The sequence below is a fragment of the Ambystoma mexicanum genome, chromosome 7p, assembly GCF_040938575.1.
Source record: "Ambystoma mexicanum isolate Mex_15411 chromosome 7p, UKY_AmexF1_1, whole genome shotgun sequence".
Taxonomy (NCBI): domain Eukaryota; kingdom Metazoa; phylum Chordata; class Amphibia; order Caudata; family Ambystomatidae; genus Ambystoma; species Ambystoma mexicanum.
The window spans coordinates 8,429,119-8,445,313 of NC_090939.1; the positions used below are offsets into that span (position 1 = coordinate 8,429,119).

The 16,195-nt window shown below is 50.6% G+C and overlaps 1 protein-coding gene across 1 annotated transcript in view; it reads left to right on the top strand.

The window, feature by feature from the left end:
- Window positions 1-228: 228 nt before the first annotated feature.
- Window positions 229-16,195, top strand: part of SLC37A1 (solute carrier family 37 member 1) — a 314,109-nt gene continuing 298,142 nt past the window's right edge. The window contains exons 1-2 of the mRNA XM_069635652.1: window positions 229-393; window positions 12,191-12,843. Of these exons, the coding sequence (XP_069491753.1) occupies window positions 12,788-12,843 (56 nt within the window). The 5' untranslated portion in view covers window positions 229-393; window positions 12,191-12,787. The remainder of the gene's footprint in view (window positions 394-12,190; window positions 12,844-16,195) is intronic.

The following is a 16,195-nucleotide window of genomic DNA, read 5'->3' on the forward strand; positions in this document are numbered from 1 at the left end:
TTGCTGTGGGTGTATGTGTTGGTGGAGGGCTCCTCTGCAGCAGGTGCTGTGGGTGTATGTGTTGGTGGAGGGCTCCTCTGCAGCAGGTGCTGTGGGTGTATGTGTTGGTGGCGGGCTCGTCTGCCGCAGGTGTTTGTTGTGGGTGTGTGGACTGCAGGGCGTGGATGGGGCGGAGGAGGAACAGGTTTCCAGGAAGTGACTCTGAGTTAATTGACTGAGGAAGAGAGGCAGGGCAGCGGCGTCGAGACGGAGAGAGAGTCAGGGGGAGGAGGGACAGGGGTGAGATAGAGGCGAGAAGCAAGTGACCAAAGGCAAGAGGAAGAGATACACACACACACACACGCGGGAGAAGCAACAACGTCCCAGAGCAGCGCCTGGACACCGCAGCCACAGGTCAGTGTACATGCTAAGAGTTCCCTCTGTGTGACGAGGTTTCAGGTCGTGTTATGCGGGCCCATGGCATCTCACGAGGATCCGAGTCCCTCTGTGTGATGACGTTCATGGACATCACTCGGAGTGTGATCCCTCCGCCTTGGTGTCACGAGAGTTCACGACCCCTCATGATTTGTGATTCCCCCACTGTGTGATTGGGGGGCAAGAAATCCCATGCGGCGTGAGACCCTCTGTGTAATGAGAGGGTCCCGGGCATCTCATGGTGTCTGAGTCCCTCCGTGTGATGGGGGTCCATGGCATGTCATGGGGTTCGAGTCCCTCCGTGTGAGGAGGGCCCATGGCATTCCCTGGGTCCGATGGGGGCCCGTCTGTGTGCTGTGAATCGCTTTATGCTATGGCGGTGCTTGGCATCTCGGGGTGTGACCTCCTCTGTGGTGTGTTTGTGTCCGGGGTGCGATGCTATCTCTTCTTGGGAATCGGGGTCTCCCTAGTGTGCGGTTCTATGTCGAGGTCAGCGTGTTTAATGGTGCCTGGGTCTCTTTGTTGAATGTCTAGGCGCCCTCTACTTTAATATAATAAGTGCTGTGAAGAGGGTTCGAGACATTCTCTAGGGTCTGCGAGTCTTCGTGTGTGATTAGACCTGAACGCTTCCAATAGTGTGCGAGTCCCGGAGTCCTGGGGTTTGGACCTCACATAATGTGTGTGAGTCCCGGAGTGCTGGGGGGTTTGGGCCTCACATAGTGTGTGCGAGTCCCGGAGTCCTGAGAGTTTTGGACCTCACATATTGTGTGTGAGTCCCGGAATCCTGGGGGTTTTGGACCTCACATAGTGATTGTGTGTCCCAGAGTCATGAGGGTTTGGACCTCACATATTGTGTGTGAGTCCCGGAATCCTGGGTGTTTTGGACCTCAGATAGTGTGTGTGCGTGTCCCAGAGTCATGAGGGTTTTGGACCTCACATAGTGTGTGTGTGTCCCAGAGTCATGAGGGTTTTGGACCTTACATAGTGTGTGTGAGTCCCGGAGTCCTGGGGGTTTGGGACCTCACATAGTGTGTGTCCCAGAGTGATGAGGGTTTTGGACCTCACATAGTGTTTGTGACTCCCGGAGTCGTGAGGGTTTTGGACCTCACATAGTGTGTGTGAGTCCCGGAATCCTGGGGGTTTTGGACTTCACATAGTGTGTGTGTGTCAGAGTCATGAGGGTTTTGGACCTCACATAGTGTGTTTGAGTCCCGCAGTCCTTGGGGTTTTGGACATCACATAGTGTGTGTGTGTGTGTCCCAGAGTCATGAGGGTTTTGGACCTCTCATAGTGTGTGTGAGTCCCGGAATCCTGGGGGTTTTGGACCTCAGATAGTGTGTGTGCGTGTCCCAGAATCATGAGGGTTTTGGACCTCACATAGTGTGTGTGAGTCCCGGAGTCCTGGGGGTTTGGGACCTCACATAGTGTGTGTCCCAGAGTCATGAGGGTTTTGGACCTCACATAGTGTTTGTGACTCCCGGAGTCCTGAGGGTTTTGGACCTCACATAGTGTGTGTGTGAGTCTCGGAATCCTGGGGGTTTTGGACCTCACATGGTGTGTGTGTGTGTCCCAGAGTCATGAGGGTTTTGGACCTCACATAGTGTGTGTGACTCGATCAGACCCTCCTGAATCTGTTGATGGGTTAGGGCAGCTCAAGTTGTGTGAGTTCTGCGTGTAACATTTTCAGGACGCTTCTGGGTTAGAGTTTCTGTCTGCTGTGGGGTTCGGACAACTCCTGGTGTGGTATGATTTTGGTACAGAACACCACGACATATGCAATCCTATGTGCACTGCATGTCCCGGGTGTGCTATCGCTTGTGAGTTATGTTTTGAACATTTATCTGCTCCCTGATGCCGTTTTCATGGTCTCCAGGTGTTCACGTGGCTCTGTAAGAACGTGGTTGGGGTTGGTTAGTGAAGGAAGAGGGCTAGGATGAAGTAGTGTTTTTCTGTTGATGCTTGTAGAACCACGAGGAACTGGCATCTGTGCTTGTGAACTTTCGGAGTGTCCTGTGTTGTGTGCGCTGGGCTTGTTGCATCCGCATTGGTAGCGTCCAGTGTCTGGTTGTTGTTTGCAACTGTTTGTGTTGTGGTTGCCGGTGGGTGTGTGGTTTTTGTGTGTAGTTTATCTGGCCATGTTTTGGCGTGTGTATTACGTGGGAGGTATGCGGGTGTGGAGAAGAGGAGGGGGAGTGGGTAGTAGGTTTCCGTTTGGCTCACGGTGTGTGCTTGTTTTATTGTTGGATCTTCGATCCGTATGGTCCAATGTTTGCTTTGGGTGCAGAGTATGGTTTGTGGGGATGCACGTTTGTATGCTTTTCTCAGTGAGTTGAATAGGTAGCTTTTCAGTCGTTTTCTGAAAGTTAGGTGACCTTCCGTTGTCCTTATTTCCTTCGGTACCAAATTTCATAGTTTGGCTATCAAGGAGGAGAACGTGGTTCCTCTGAATTTCCTTTCCTCGTAGTGTTTCGTCTATCATTACTCGAGCCTAGATTTCTTGCTGGTCGGTAGCAGTTGACTGGATACATTCCGCTCTTTGTCTGTGTAGTGATTTGTGGGCCATGCAGAGGCCTTTAAGTTTCTGCGTTCTTGTTTACTGGTGGCCAGTGCAGACTTCTCAGGGCCGGTGTAATGTGTGACCAGGTTACGCACACTTCTCAGTGTGTGAATTCCTCTGTGTGATGAGGTTCTTTGGCATCTCACGGTGTGTGTGTTGGGGGCTTACGACAGCTGGTGGTGTGAGCCCCGGGGCACCTGGACATCTCATGATAAGTCATCAATGTTCAGGATCTCTCTTGGAGTGTGAGTTATCCTATATGCCGAGGGCTCAGGATCTGCCACGGTGTGCAAGTCTCACTGTGTGTTGAGGGTTCGAGGTCAGCAATGGTGTGTGATATCGCCACATGAGGATCAGCAGAGAGAGATGACTCGAGGCAAGGTTCGGCGTTGATCAAGCAAGGTTTATTGTGGTGCAACATTGGGGCAGAAGAAAAGGTGAAACCTAAGTATTCTCCCTAAAATAGAGCGAGTTCAAGGCGAACTTCAAGGAATGTTCATCATGTTCACGGGCAATCCCTATAAGTGACATATCCCCCCTGAGTTCAAAAGATGTACCCCTCTTGGTGTTCAGATGGGGGGCTCCTGCAAAGCCAGCAAAAGTCCCTCTTTGGGGTTCTCTGTTTCTGGAACCCCCCTGTGGATGACGTTGACTGACGATTGGTGGTTCTTCTCCCTCATCTGTCTCGTGTGGTTTTCAAGGCATTGTCATTTTAGCCCACCTCCCGCTAAGAGCAACGTGGCACCAGAATGTGTCTTCCCTCTGTGCCAGCAGCTGTTCTTTGTGCATCCTTGGTGTACTTGCAATCCTGCAAGACCTGACACAAGGCTACTGGTCAGCCTGCCTTTTATTGACTTTGCACCAGCTCTCGGGCTCCGTAGACATGGGCCCTCCCAGTCTCTGCCCTCAGGATCACTGTTTTCCTATGTCTTATCCTTGGTACAGGGGCTTCTCCCCAACCTGAACCCCGCAGGGTTCACAGCTAAGCACCCCCTAACCTATGTTTGACTTGGCTGAGTTTTCTCTCTGGACCTCACCATGGAAGACCTCCTTCCTCTGCTCTGGTCTCTGTCTCTGATGGTCTTGGTTCTAGCCCATCCCTTCCTTGCTTCTCCTGACCTTGCCCCCCTTCAGCTCCTTACTTTCCATTTTTCCAGCCTCCTCAGATTTCTCTCTGCCCCTGCTCTTGCCTCCTTGTCCCACTCTCCCACCCTTCTGACATGCCAGCCCATGCAATGGCAGTGATAATGATCTGAGCAGAGAGACCTGTGCAGGCTCATGGTCCTTGCTTAGGAATTGGTCCCATAGACTTAGCCGGATCCTGATTTGGTGAAATAGGCGGGCAGCCTGCCACACCATGGCCAAAGTTACAAACAGGTCTGCCACCATCTTGGAATTGGACTTCCCTGTCATGGCTACTGCGTGATTCTGCGCTGACGCCACCCTGCCTGTCTACTGCGTTCACGCCCTTGGCTACTACCATTGTGTGCGTGTGAGATAAGCAGCCTGTGGTGGGTCGCGGGTCAGTGTGTGTCATTTCTTCCTCCACAGTCGCCTCTTTGTCCACGTGCCCCATACTCCCTGTGTAAACACTGTCCTACTTGCTTTTGTCTAATGGGGAATGTTGCCCACTCATAAAGAGGGTGGGAATTGGGGAAGAGGCCCTGGGGGGTCCTCGGTTAACCCCTCCAGGGTTGGCATCAGAGTGGGTGGCTCCCCCCACCTCGGATCCCCAGGGTCCCTCTCGCCCCACTTTGTCCAAATAAGACCCACAGTGTTAGGAGGGGTCAGGACCTCCGTGTGGGGGTCCCTGAGCTGCGGGGTCAGGACCTCTGTGTGGGGGTCCCTGAGCTGCGTGGACAGGACCTCCGTGTGGGGGTCCCTGAGCTGCGGGGTCAGGACCTCCGTGTGGGGGCCGCTGAGCTGCGGGGTCAGGATCTCCGTGTGGGGGGCCCTGAGCTGCGGGGTCAGGACCTCCGTGTGGGCGTCCCTGAGCTGCGGGGTCAGGACTGCCGTGTGGGTGTCCCTGAGCTGCGGGGTCGGGACCTCCGTGTGGGGGCCCCTGTGCTGCGGGGTCACGACCTCTGTGTGGGAGTCCCTGAGCTGGCAGGGTCAGGACCTCTGTGTGGGGGTCCGTGAGCTGCGGGGTCAGGACCTCCGTGTGGGGGTCCCTGAGCGGGCAGGGTCAGGACCTCCGTGTGGGGGTCCCTGAGATGCGGGGTCAGGACCTCCGTGTGGGGGTCCCTGAGCGGGCAGGGTCAGGACCTCCGAGTGGGGGTCCCTGAGCTGCGGGGTCAGGACCTCCGTGTGAGGGTCCCTGAGCTGCGGGGTCAGGACCTCCGTGTGGGGGTCCCTGAGCTGCGGGGACAAGACCTCCGTGTGGGGGTCCCTGAGCTGCGGGGTCAGGACCTCCGTGTGGGGGTCCCTGAGCTGCAGGGTGAGGACCTCCGTGTGGGCGTCCCTGAGCTGCAGGGTCAGGACCTCCGTGTGGGAGTCCCTGAGCTGCAGGGTCAGGACCTCCGTGTGGGGGTCCCTGAGCTGCAGGGTTAGGCCATATCATGACGTGAGTTCTTGTAAGTTGAGGTCTCAGCACACGTCATCCAGAGTGAGATCCTGAGAGTGATTGGGTAGGCTTCAGCACACATCATGGAGAGTGATATCCTGAGAGTGATTAGGTAGGCTTTAGCACACGTCATCAAGAGTGAGATCCTGGGAGTGATTATGTAGGCTTTAGCACACGTCATCAAGAGTGAGATCCTGAGAGTGATTAGGTAGGATTCAGAACACGTCATCAAAGGTGAAATCCTGAGAGTGATTAGGTAGGATTCAGTACACGTCATCGAGAGTGAGATCCTGAGAGTGATTAGGTAGAGTTCAGCACACGTGATGGAGTGTGAGATCCTGAGAGTGATTAGGTAGGCTTCGGCGCATGTCATCGAGAGTGAGATCCTGAGAGTGATTAGGTAGGCTTTAGCACACGTCATCGAGAGTGAGATCCTGAGAGTGATTAGGTAGGATTCAGAACACGTCATCAAGGGTGAGATCCTGAAAGTGATTAGATAGGGTTCAGCACATATCATGGAGAGTGATATCCTGAGAGTGATTAGGTAGGCTTTAGCACACGTCATCAAGAGTGAGCTCCTGAGAGTGATTAGGTAGGATTCAGAACACGTCATCAAGGGTGAGATCCTGAGAGTGATTAGGTAGGGTTTAGCACACGTCATCCAGAGTGAGATGCTGAGAGTGATTAGGTAGGGTTCAGCACACGTCATCCAGAGTAGGATCCTGAGAGTGATTAGGTAGGGTTCAGCACACGTCATCGAGAGTGAGATCCTGAGAGTGATTAGGTAGGCTTTGGCATATGTCAGCGAGAGTGAGATCCTGAGAGTGATTAGGTAGGCTTTGGCACATGTCTTCGAGAGTGAGATCCTGAGAGTGATTAGGTAGGGTTCAGCACACGTCATGGAGTGTGAGATCCTGAGAGTGATTAGGTAGGCTTAGGCACATGTCACCGAAAGTGAGATCCTGAGAGTGATTAGGTAGGCTTCGGCACATGTCATCGAGAGTGAGATCCTGAGAGTGATTAGATAGGGTTCAGCACACGTCATGGAGTGTGAGATCCTGAGAGTGATAAGGTAGGCTTCGGCACATGTCATCGAGAGTGAGAGCCTGAGAGTGATTAGGTAGGGTTCAGCACACATCATGGAGTGTGAGATACTGAGAGTGATTAGGTAGGCTTCGGCGCATGTCATCGAGAGTGAGATCCTGAGAGTGATTAGGTAGGCTTCGGCACGTGTCATCGAGAGTGAGATCCTGAGAGTGATTAGGTAGGGTTCAGCACACGTCATGGACTGTGATATCCTGAGAGTGATTAGGTAGGCTTTGGCACATGTTATCGAGAGTGAGATCCTGAGAGTGATTAGGTAGGGTTCAGCACACGTCATGGAGTGTGAGATCCTGAGGGTGATTAGGTAGGGTTCAGCACACGTCATCGAGAGTGAGATCCTGAAGGTGATTGGGTAGGGTTCTGCACACGTCATGGAGTGTGAGATCCTGAGAGTGATTAGGAAGGCTTTGGCACATGTCATCGAGAGTGAGATCCTGAAGGTAATTGGGTAGGGTTCCGCACACGTCATGGAGTGTGAGATCCTGAGATTGATTAGGTAGGCTTTAGCACACGTCATGGAGTGTGATATCCTGAGAGTGATTAGGTAGGCTTCGGCACACGTCATGGAGTGTGATATCCTGAGAGTGATTGGGTAGGCTTCGGCACATGTTATCGAGAGTGAGATCCTTAGAGTGATTAGGTAGGGTGCAGCACACGTCATGGAGTGTGAGATCCTGAGAATGATTAGGTAGGGTTCAGCACACGTCATGGAGTGTGAGATCCTGAGAGTGATTAGGTAGGGTTCAGCACACGTCATGGAGTGTGAGATCCTGAGAGTGATTAGGTAGGGTTCAGCACACATCATGGAGTGTGATATCCTGAGAGTGATTAGGTAGGCTTCGGCACATGTTATCGAGAGTGAGATCCTGAGAGTGATTAGGTAGGCTTCGGCACATGTCACCAAGAGTGAGATCTTGAGAGTGATTAGGTAGGCTTCGGCACACATCTTCGAGTGTGAGATCCTGAGAGTGATTAGGTAGGGTTCCGCACACGTCTTGGAATGTGAGATCCTGAGAGTGATTAGGTAGGGTTCCGCACACGTCATGGAGTGTGAGATCCTGATAGTGATTAGGTAGGGTTCCGCACACGTCTTGGAGTGTGAGATCCTGAGAGTGATTAGGTAGGGTTCCGCACACATCTTGGAGTGTGAGATCCTGAGAGTGATTAGGTAGGGTTCTGCACACGTCTTGGAGTGTGAGATCCTGAGAGTGATTAGGTAGGGTTCAGCACATGTCATGGAGTGTGAGATCCTGATAGTGATTAGGTAGGCTTCGGCACATGTTATCGAGAGTGAGATCCTGAGAGTGATTAGGTAGGCTTCGGCACATGTTATCAAGAGTGAGATCCTGAGAGTGATTAGGTAGGCTTCGGCACATGTCACCGAGAGTGAGATCTTGAGAGTGATTAGGTAGGCTTCGGCACACATCTTGGAGTGTGAGATCCTGAGAGTGATTAGGTAGGGTTCCGCACACGTCTTGGAGTGTGAGATCCTGAGAGTGATTAGGTAGGGTTCCGCACACGTCATGGAGTGTGAGATCCTGATAGTGATTAGGTAGGTTTCCGCACACGTCTTGGAGTGTGAGATCCTGATAGTGATTAGGTAGGGTTCAGCGCACGTCATGGAGAGTGAGATCTTGAGAGTGATTAGGTAGGCTTCGGCACACATCTTGGAGTGTGAGATCCTGAGAGTGATTAGGTAGGGTTCCGCACACGTCATGGAGTGTGAGATCCTGATAGTGATTAGGTAGGGTTCCGCACATGTCATGGAGTGTGAGATCCTGATAGTGATTAGGTAGGGTTCCGCACACGTCTTGGAGTGTGAGATCCTGATAGTGATTAGGTAGGGTTCAGCACACGTCATGGAGAGTGAGATCTTGAGAGTGATTAGGTAGGCTTCGGCACACGTCTTGGAGTGTGAGATCCTGAGAGTGATTAGGTAGGGTTCTGCACACGTCTTGGAGTGTGAGATCCTGAGAGTGATTAGGTAGGGTTCCGCACACGTCATGGAGTGTGAGATCCTGAGAGTGATTAGGTAGTGTTCCGCACACGTCTTGGAGTGTGAGATCCTGAGAGTGCTTAGGTAGGGTTCCGCACACGTCATGGAGTGTGAGATCCTGAGAGTGATTAGGTAGGGTTCCACACACGTCTTGGAGTGTGAGATCCTGAGAGTGATTAGGTAGGGTTCCGCACACGTCTTGGAGTGTGAGATCCTGAGAGTGATTAGGTAGGGTTCCGCACACGTCTTGGAGTGTGAGATCCTGAGAGTGATTAGGTAGGGTTCCGCACACGTCATGGAGTGTGAGATCCTGAGAGTGATTAGGTAGGGTTCCGCACACGTCTTGGAGTGTGAGATCCTGAGAGTGATTATGTAGGGTTCCGCACACGTCTTGGAGTGTGAGATCCTGAGAGTGATTAGGTAGGGTTCCGCACACGTCATGGAGTGTGAGATCCGGATAGTGATTAGGTAGGCTTCAGCACATGGTCAGATTTTGGTATATGTCCAGATACTCCCATTATATGCTCAGGTATTCACAGCATTGGCCTGGTTTTGCTTTTGAATGACCAGGTATACCTGACATGTGACTGGCTCTTGCATAATATGCCCAGGTTCTTGCACCATTTTCCAGTTATTGCCCTAAAATGCGCAGGTACTCGCCTAATTTTCCACAGTGTTACTATCATCAACCAGGGACTCCCATTACATGCCAAATATTCTCTTAATGTAACCAGTTAACGTCTGGCTGGAGAGGAGCTCCACACCCCTACTCTCATCCATGCAAGCGCTCTTCACCAGCCCCTCAGCCGTTGCTGATGGGTGGCATGTGCCAGCTGGGGCTGTGTGGGAAAGTGCAAGGATGCCATGCTCCTCTGACATGCCCCAGTACTCTTCAGGGGCCAGCAGGAGAGAATCCTGGTACCCTTGCTCTCTCTCCAGCTGACAGTTTTCGTAGCCCAGGGGAAAAAGCCTGGGAAGGGCAAAGCAGTGCTGATGTTCCCAAAAGATGCTGCAATTTTTCTCCCCCTTTTGTCCTCCCGCTGGGCCAGGAGAATTGAAAGCTTGGACATAGACCTCCTCTCATTCTGGCCATGTTGGTCTTTCAAGAACAGGCGGATACCATGCAAGCAGTAGGCTTGGAGCAAGAGCCCTGTGCCTTGCTCCCTTGCATTGGAGTCTCCTTTCTCCTGGTGTTGATGCTCTGCTGCCCTTCTCTTCCCTTCCTCTGTTCTCTCCTGATGAGGTTTCTAGACACGTCCGATCTATGAAAGCCTCGTCAAAGCAGGTTCTTCCCTGCTCATCCAGAACCATCAAGGACCACATTGACACCCCCGCTCCTGCTCTGGCTGACCTCTGCAACCACTCCTTCGCCACTGGAGCCATCCCCTCCCCTCTGAAACACTCTCTTGTGCACCCTCTTCTCAAGAAACCCACCGCTGATTCCTCCTTCCCAGCTAACTATCGCCGATCTCTATCACTCCTTCCCTGGGCAAACTACTGGAGAAGCTGGCCATCTCCCTGCTTAACCTCCACACTGATTCTTTGGTTGTCTCTGTGATCATCAGTCTGGCTTCAGAGCAGCCAGAAGCATGGAAACTGCTCTCCTGAACATCCGTGAAGACCTGCTCTCAAACCTTGATTCTAGTATCCCATCTGTCCTCATCCTACTCAATCTCTCTTCTGCCTTTGACACAGTCAACCATGCCATCCTGCTCAACCATCTCCGTGATAACCCTGGTATCACTAATCAGGACCTGGCTTGGCTGACCTCCTTCCTCTCCAACCGACCCTCCCAGGTCCAACTTGGGTCCTTCCTTTCCGCTATCTCGCTCTCTAACTGTGGCATTCCCCGGGGGTCTAACCTCTTTCCCTGGCTTTTAAACCAATATCTGGCACCCCTCGCTCACTGCATTGCTGTTCTCTGCTCCAATTTTCAGTGCTATGCGGATGACACTCAACTTGTTTTCTGGCTCCCTTGTGCCACCTCTTCTCCCTCTCTCATTGCTGACTATCTGTCCGCAATCCAGGAGTGGTGTGCCACTGACAACCTCTGCCTTAATGCCAGTAAGACAGAGATCCTCCTCATCGGCACACCTGCACCTTCCTTTCCTGTCACTTTCTGGCCAGCCTCCCTTGGCCATCTCCCTGCTCCCACCTTTGAGGCTAAGAACCTCAGGGTCATTTTCCACTCCACACTTTCCTTTTCTCCACACATCTATGACGTCTCTAAGAAATAAAACTACCATTTACACCTCATCAAAGGCTTTTCTTCCTTTCCTCTCCATCCTCCAGAAGGTCACTGCCTCTAGAGCTCTGGTTCTCTCCAGGCTGGACTATTGCAACAGCCTCTTTCTAAATCTACCTGCAACTACTCCTGGCCCTCTTCAACTCATCCAGAACAGGACTGCGAGACTTGCCCTTGCCCTCAGGCCCAGGGATCCTATCTCTCCAGCCCTGAAATCTTTTCATTGGCTCCCAATGGCTGCAAGGATTAAGTACAAGCCCCTTTGCATTGTCCAAAAGGCTTCTGGTGCCTGGGTCCACAATACCTTCAACTCTCCCGTCGGAAATACCTTCCTACTCAAGCTCTTTACTCTTCCACCTCCAACTCCTTAAGGGTCAGCAGCTTCTCTAAGCAACGAGTTGGGGGTAGTTTCCTTTCTTCGGCTATGGCCTCCCTCTGGAACAGTCTCCCTGCCTCTCTGGAACTTGAGGAGAACTATCTTCGGTTCCGGAAGTACCTCAAGAACTTCCTACTTCCTTTGCTTCTGTCTTCTCTCTTCCTCTTCCCTGTTGATCATTGTCTACTTTGGCATTGGGCACCTGGCTACCCTCTGATTTCGGGCCCAGGTCCCTGCCCACCCAGCCGTATACCCGCACTGCCTCCTGGCAAGCCTTGCACTTGGGTCTGTATCTGCAACCCTTCAGTCCCCCTCGTGCACTTATTTGACACCCGTTGTCTCCGCCACATTCTTGCACTTACCACCTGCTGGACGCACTTCCTGTTGTTGTTTTGATCACGTTTTCAGCACTTTCCACTCCTCCCCTGCCCCTTGCACTTCCCTCTCCCCTGCACTTGCGCATTCTCAATGTCACTGGGCCTAGTAAGGTCATTGTTTTGTCCTCCCTTGTTCCCCTCCCTTGCCTCGTTGCACTTTGAAATATTTGTGTATGAGCGCGATATAAGTAACATATCATATCATAGGCGGTAGCAGGAAATGAGCTGCTTTGATTGGGCAGACAGTTGAAGGTCAAGCTCATCGGAGAGGCTAATGAAACATGCTCAGTTTAAATGTCCAGTCATTGTGTGCATTGTCTGCTGCGTCTCCCATCGCTACTTCTGTATAGTATTACATTTGGCTACCAACCAAAGGTGATGATAAAGAAACACTTGTGTATAGGCGCGTTATAAATGCCATATCATATCACCTAGAAGACACAACTACAATGATTGCCTGCCTTTTGAGACTGTGTGAAATATGACTGGAGCCAGGATTCCAGATAGACCGCCCTCCTGAGCTCATGCTCCTGTAACCATGCATTTTGTTTTTTCTAGGTCTCATTTTGAGAAATTCTGGAGGAACGTGGCCTTTCTTATGCCCTCTACTCGTGCACAACCATCGCCTCCTGTGATTCTTCTCTTGGAAGGCCCTCATCTCCCTGCCCTGGGATTCCTTTCGCTGCACGGCCATTGTGTCCTGAGATCTTGCCTCATAAGACCCGTCTTCGTGAATGACCAGTGCCACATGCAAGACCAACCTCCCCTGTTATTCCTTGTCGTGCAAGACCAACCTCCCCAGTGACTCCTCGCCGTGCAAGACCAGCTTCCCCTGTGATCCCTCGCCGTGCAAGACCACCTTCCCCTCTGATTCCTCGCCGTGCAAGACCACCTTCCCCTCTGATTCCTCGCCGTGCAAGACCAACCTCCCCAGTGACTCCTCGCCGTGCAAGACCAGCCTCCCCTGTGATTCCTCGCCGTGCATTGCCTGCTTCTCCCTGTGATCCCATCACACGCAGTGATTGTTCATCTTGCACGACCATCTGTCTTCTGCTCCCCTCAAACAAGGATCTTGTGAGCAGGCCCCTTGGGCAAGGCGTGCAAGCCTGGTCGGTGGATTACCCTTCTCGCCCCCTAACTCTTGCTTCCGTGCCCATGGCCGAACTGCCCCCCGGGATCCGCTGCATGGTTCTTTTCTCCAGAGACCAGTGGTGAGTGATAAGCCAGTTCTGAATAGAGAATGTATTGAATGCCATGATGTTCATGCTACTGATGTGGGTGGGGTGATGTTACACTCGAATGGTCAACCACACCTTCCCTGGGGGCGGGGTGGCCAAAAGCATGATGGTAATGGGTGACCTGATGATTCCACGTCACCTGTGACGCCGTGGTTCTAGCCCTTGCTTTCCTTACACACACAGATGCATTCTGGTGGTTGCAGTCTTTGGTAACCTTTAGAGAACCAGTTGGACTGCAACCAGTAGATGACATTAGTCAGACCTTCCAGGATTTTGCGGCATGAAATGGCAAATTTTGCGGCATGAAATGGCAAATTTTGCGGCACAAACCTTTATTTATTGCGGCATTTTTGCGGGACATTTTGTATTAACTGGAGGGTGTAAGATTGCCACATTGCAGGAAATAGGTAGAGTGCAAGGCTAGAAGAGAGCCAGGGTATCATTATTATGTGTCTTTTGTATTAATTTAATAGGAAGAGTCCCAGATGTCTCTGGCTTGGCAGAACAGTGTTTGATTTGGCTACATTTCTGGTTTAATGTTCATGCCTATTTAATAGTATTAACTAAATTGATCATTATCAATTGTAATGCTGAAAATATTCCCCTTCTATGTTCTCCAATCCCCCAAACACCCACAAACATCTCACCAACTCTCCATCATAACTTACATTCCTTAACCTCTCACTCTGTCATACAAATACTCACGTGCTATGTCACACTGTCAAGTCACAATCTGCACTGCCCAGCCCCTGCCACACTCCAAATCATACTCCCAACTCACACCTTACACTCTACAATTCCTCCCTCAATATACAGTCCTTCATTCTTTTGTGCTGCTTCTGCATCTTGCATCTTTTCTCCCATTCTATCACATTCTTCCCTCATCCTTTTTCCCAATCTGCAGCTCACTGCCTCTTTCTGGCCAACCGCTTCCTCTACTTTCTGTACCTCTGCTCGCTCTCAGATTTCTGGCCCACCGCATCACTGCTTCCTCTGCTCTCTTGTGCAGCACTTCCTCCTCTGACCCACTGCTCTTCCTCTGCTTTCTTGCCCATCACTTCACATCTCACCCATCACTCTCCCTCTCTCTCATAGTGTAACCATTTTTATTATTTTTTTTTAAATGTAGATTTTGTCCCAGTTCCTCAAATGAGGGGGCATTTAAAAAAAGAACGGAGGATATGCTATTTTTAGACAACCCATTTTTGGAAATGAGCAGGTCACCTTATTCTCAAAGGTGACCGGCGCATTTCCACAGGCTTGAGCTGTAGCGCAAATTGTGCGCTGGCAGCTGCCTTGAATGGTGTTCTGGGTTGTTTGACCGAAGTGTAATTATTTGCGGCGGAATTGACCGTAGTCAATTTTGCTGCAAATTGATTTGCACTTCAGCCAAACAACCCAAAATGTACCTTTCACCACCACCCGACCCCCTCCCCTACTTAACCGCTTGGTCGCTGCAGCTTCCCCTGCAACCCTGCGGTGCCAGATCCGTCCCTCTAACGCGGGTCGGATCCGACTCTGCAGGGTCCTTTTTTCGTTATTTTCCTTTTTTTTCTGTCCCCGCCTCCAATTTTGAGGAAAAAGGGGAAAACACTTCTGCAACCACCCTAGACCAAAAATACTAAACAAGGGGAGCGGGTGACACCCCCGCAACACATGTTCAGTATTTATAAAAATCGATCGAATAGTTCTGCACGTAATTGGTCAAATTGTAACATTCGATAGATTTTTGTCATCAAAATGGGGAGTACTTTGAATAGAATCGCTCTCCCGACAGTGTTCTGCAAGCTCCCAGCGCCTTTCACAGGGACAGGCACTCTAGGTGCCTGCCGCTGTAAAATGTGACCCAAAAAATGCATTTTTATCCTGTTTGAGGAACAGAAATGCAAGCGACTCAGCAGCGGTTCATACCTTAAAAGAAATGCATGACAGGGTCAGGAAAGACCCTGTCATGCAGTGGCAGCCCCACATCCCGTGCGCGTAGGGTTGCCTACAATTTCTGCACATTTAAAAGTGCATCTTGCTTGGAAATGAGGGATGTGCTTTTAAATTGACAGAAACGCCACTTTATTTGATCAAGGAGGTGAAAAAGGCCATCTGAATGGGCGCGCATATAAAATGTGCCCATTCATGTGTCCCTTGTGGATTGGGCTGCAATTTTTGGGGCGCAAGTGATTTCATTTCTTGTGTAAATAAAAACAAAAAAAAAAGTTGAGCACCTGGCACCCTGAGGATTCTTTTTTTCAAAACAGTAATTTTTGCAGATTACTAAAAAAAAAAAAAAAAAAAAAAATTTTTTTTTTTTAAAAGATGCTGTTTTTGCACAAAACGGCCATTTTTGCGGCATTTTGCGCAAAACGGCCGTTTTCGCGGCATTTTGCGGGATCGCAAAATCGCAATAAGCTGGAGGGTCTGATTAGTTTGTAAATGGAAAGTCTAGGGCGCTAATGTGGCGTTGGAAGGCAAGTCCCAAGTCCAGTAATAAAAATGTATCCAAAGAGCCGAAAAAGACTGCACGAGATGTGAGAAGAACTAAACGTTTATTACAACACAGCCTAGGCCGGGGAATAATGAAAATGGCATTCAACATGGCCACAGAAAATGGCTGAACTATCAGAGGTGAAATGAGCAATGTTCCAGGTCGTTCACACATTACCGGACTCCGATTGGGCAGCGTTATTTGCACTATAGGTGAATCTATACAATACCGAGCACTATTGGCTTATTCTATCCTCGTGACAAAAGCAAGACATCCGTTTATTAATAAGATGCCACTGACATCATCTTTCTCACGATGCTGATTGGATGCTGCGTTTTGTCATTTGTTGTCCCTAGAATTAATATTTTTGACTGTTCCGGGAGGAGTATTTATAGGGTGAGTGACTTCATATATTTCACTCAATCCCTGTGTGAGATGGGACAGTGTGAAAGCAAAATGATAACCTTTACATCCTTTTCCCAAAGATCTCATTGGTTGGCATTGTGCTTCTTCACAGAGACTTTCAAAGCTTGTACTTTCATGCACGTTTGGGGCATTGGAGGTACTTCTCAACAGGATCACTCTATGAGCGAGTGATTGACCAGTTATCAGTCTTTCCATAATTTGCCCTGAAAGCTTCTCACTGAGTTTGCATCTTGTATACTCCTCTCCTTACTGAGGCTTCGGTGCTTGAATAGTCTTCCATTGAATGATTATATGTTGTGTTTATTTAAGAACAGGATGTCATTTCGAACAGAAATGACTGACAAAAGTGGGCAATAATGGAGCCGAGGCCGTCTTAGAATAAGGCCCCTTTACAGACGAGCATTGTCGGATTGAAGGACA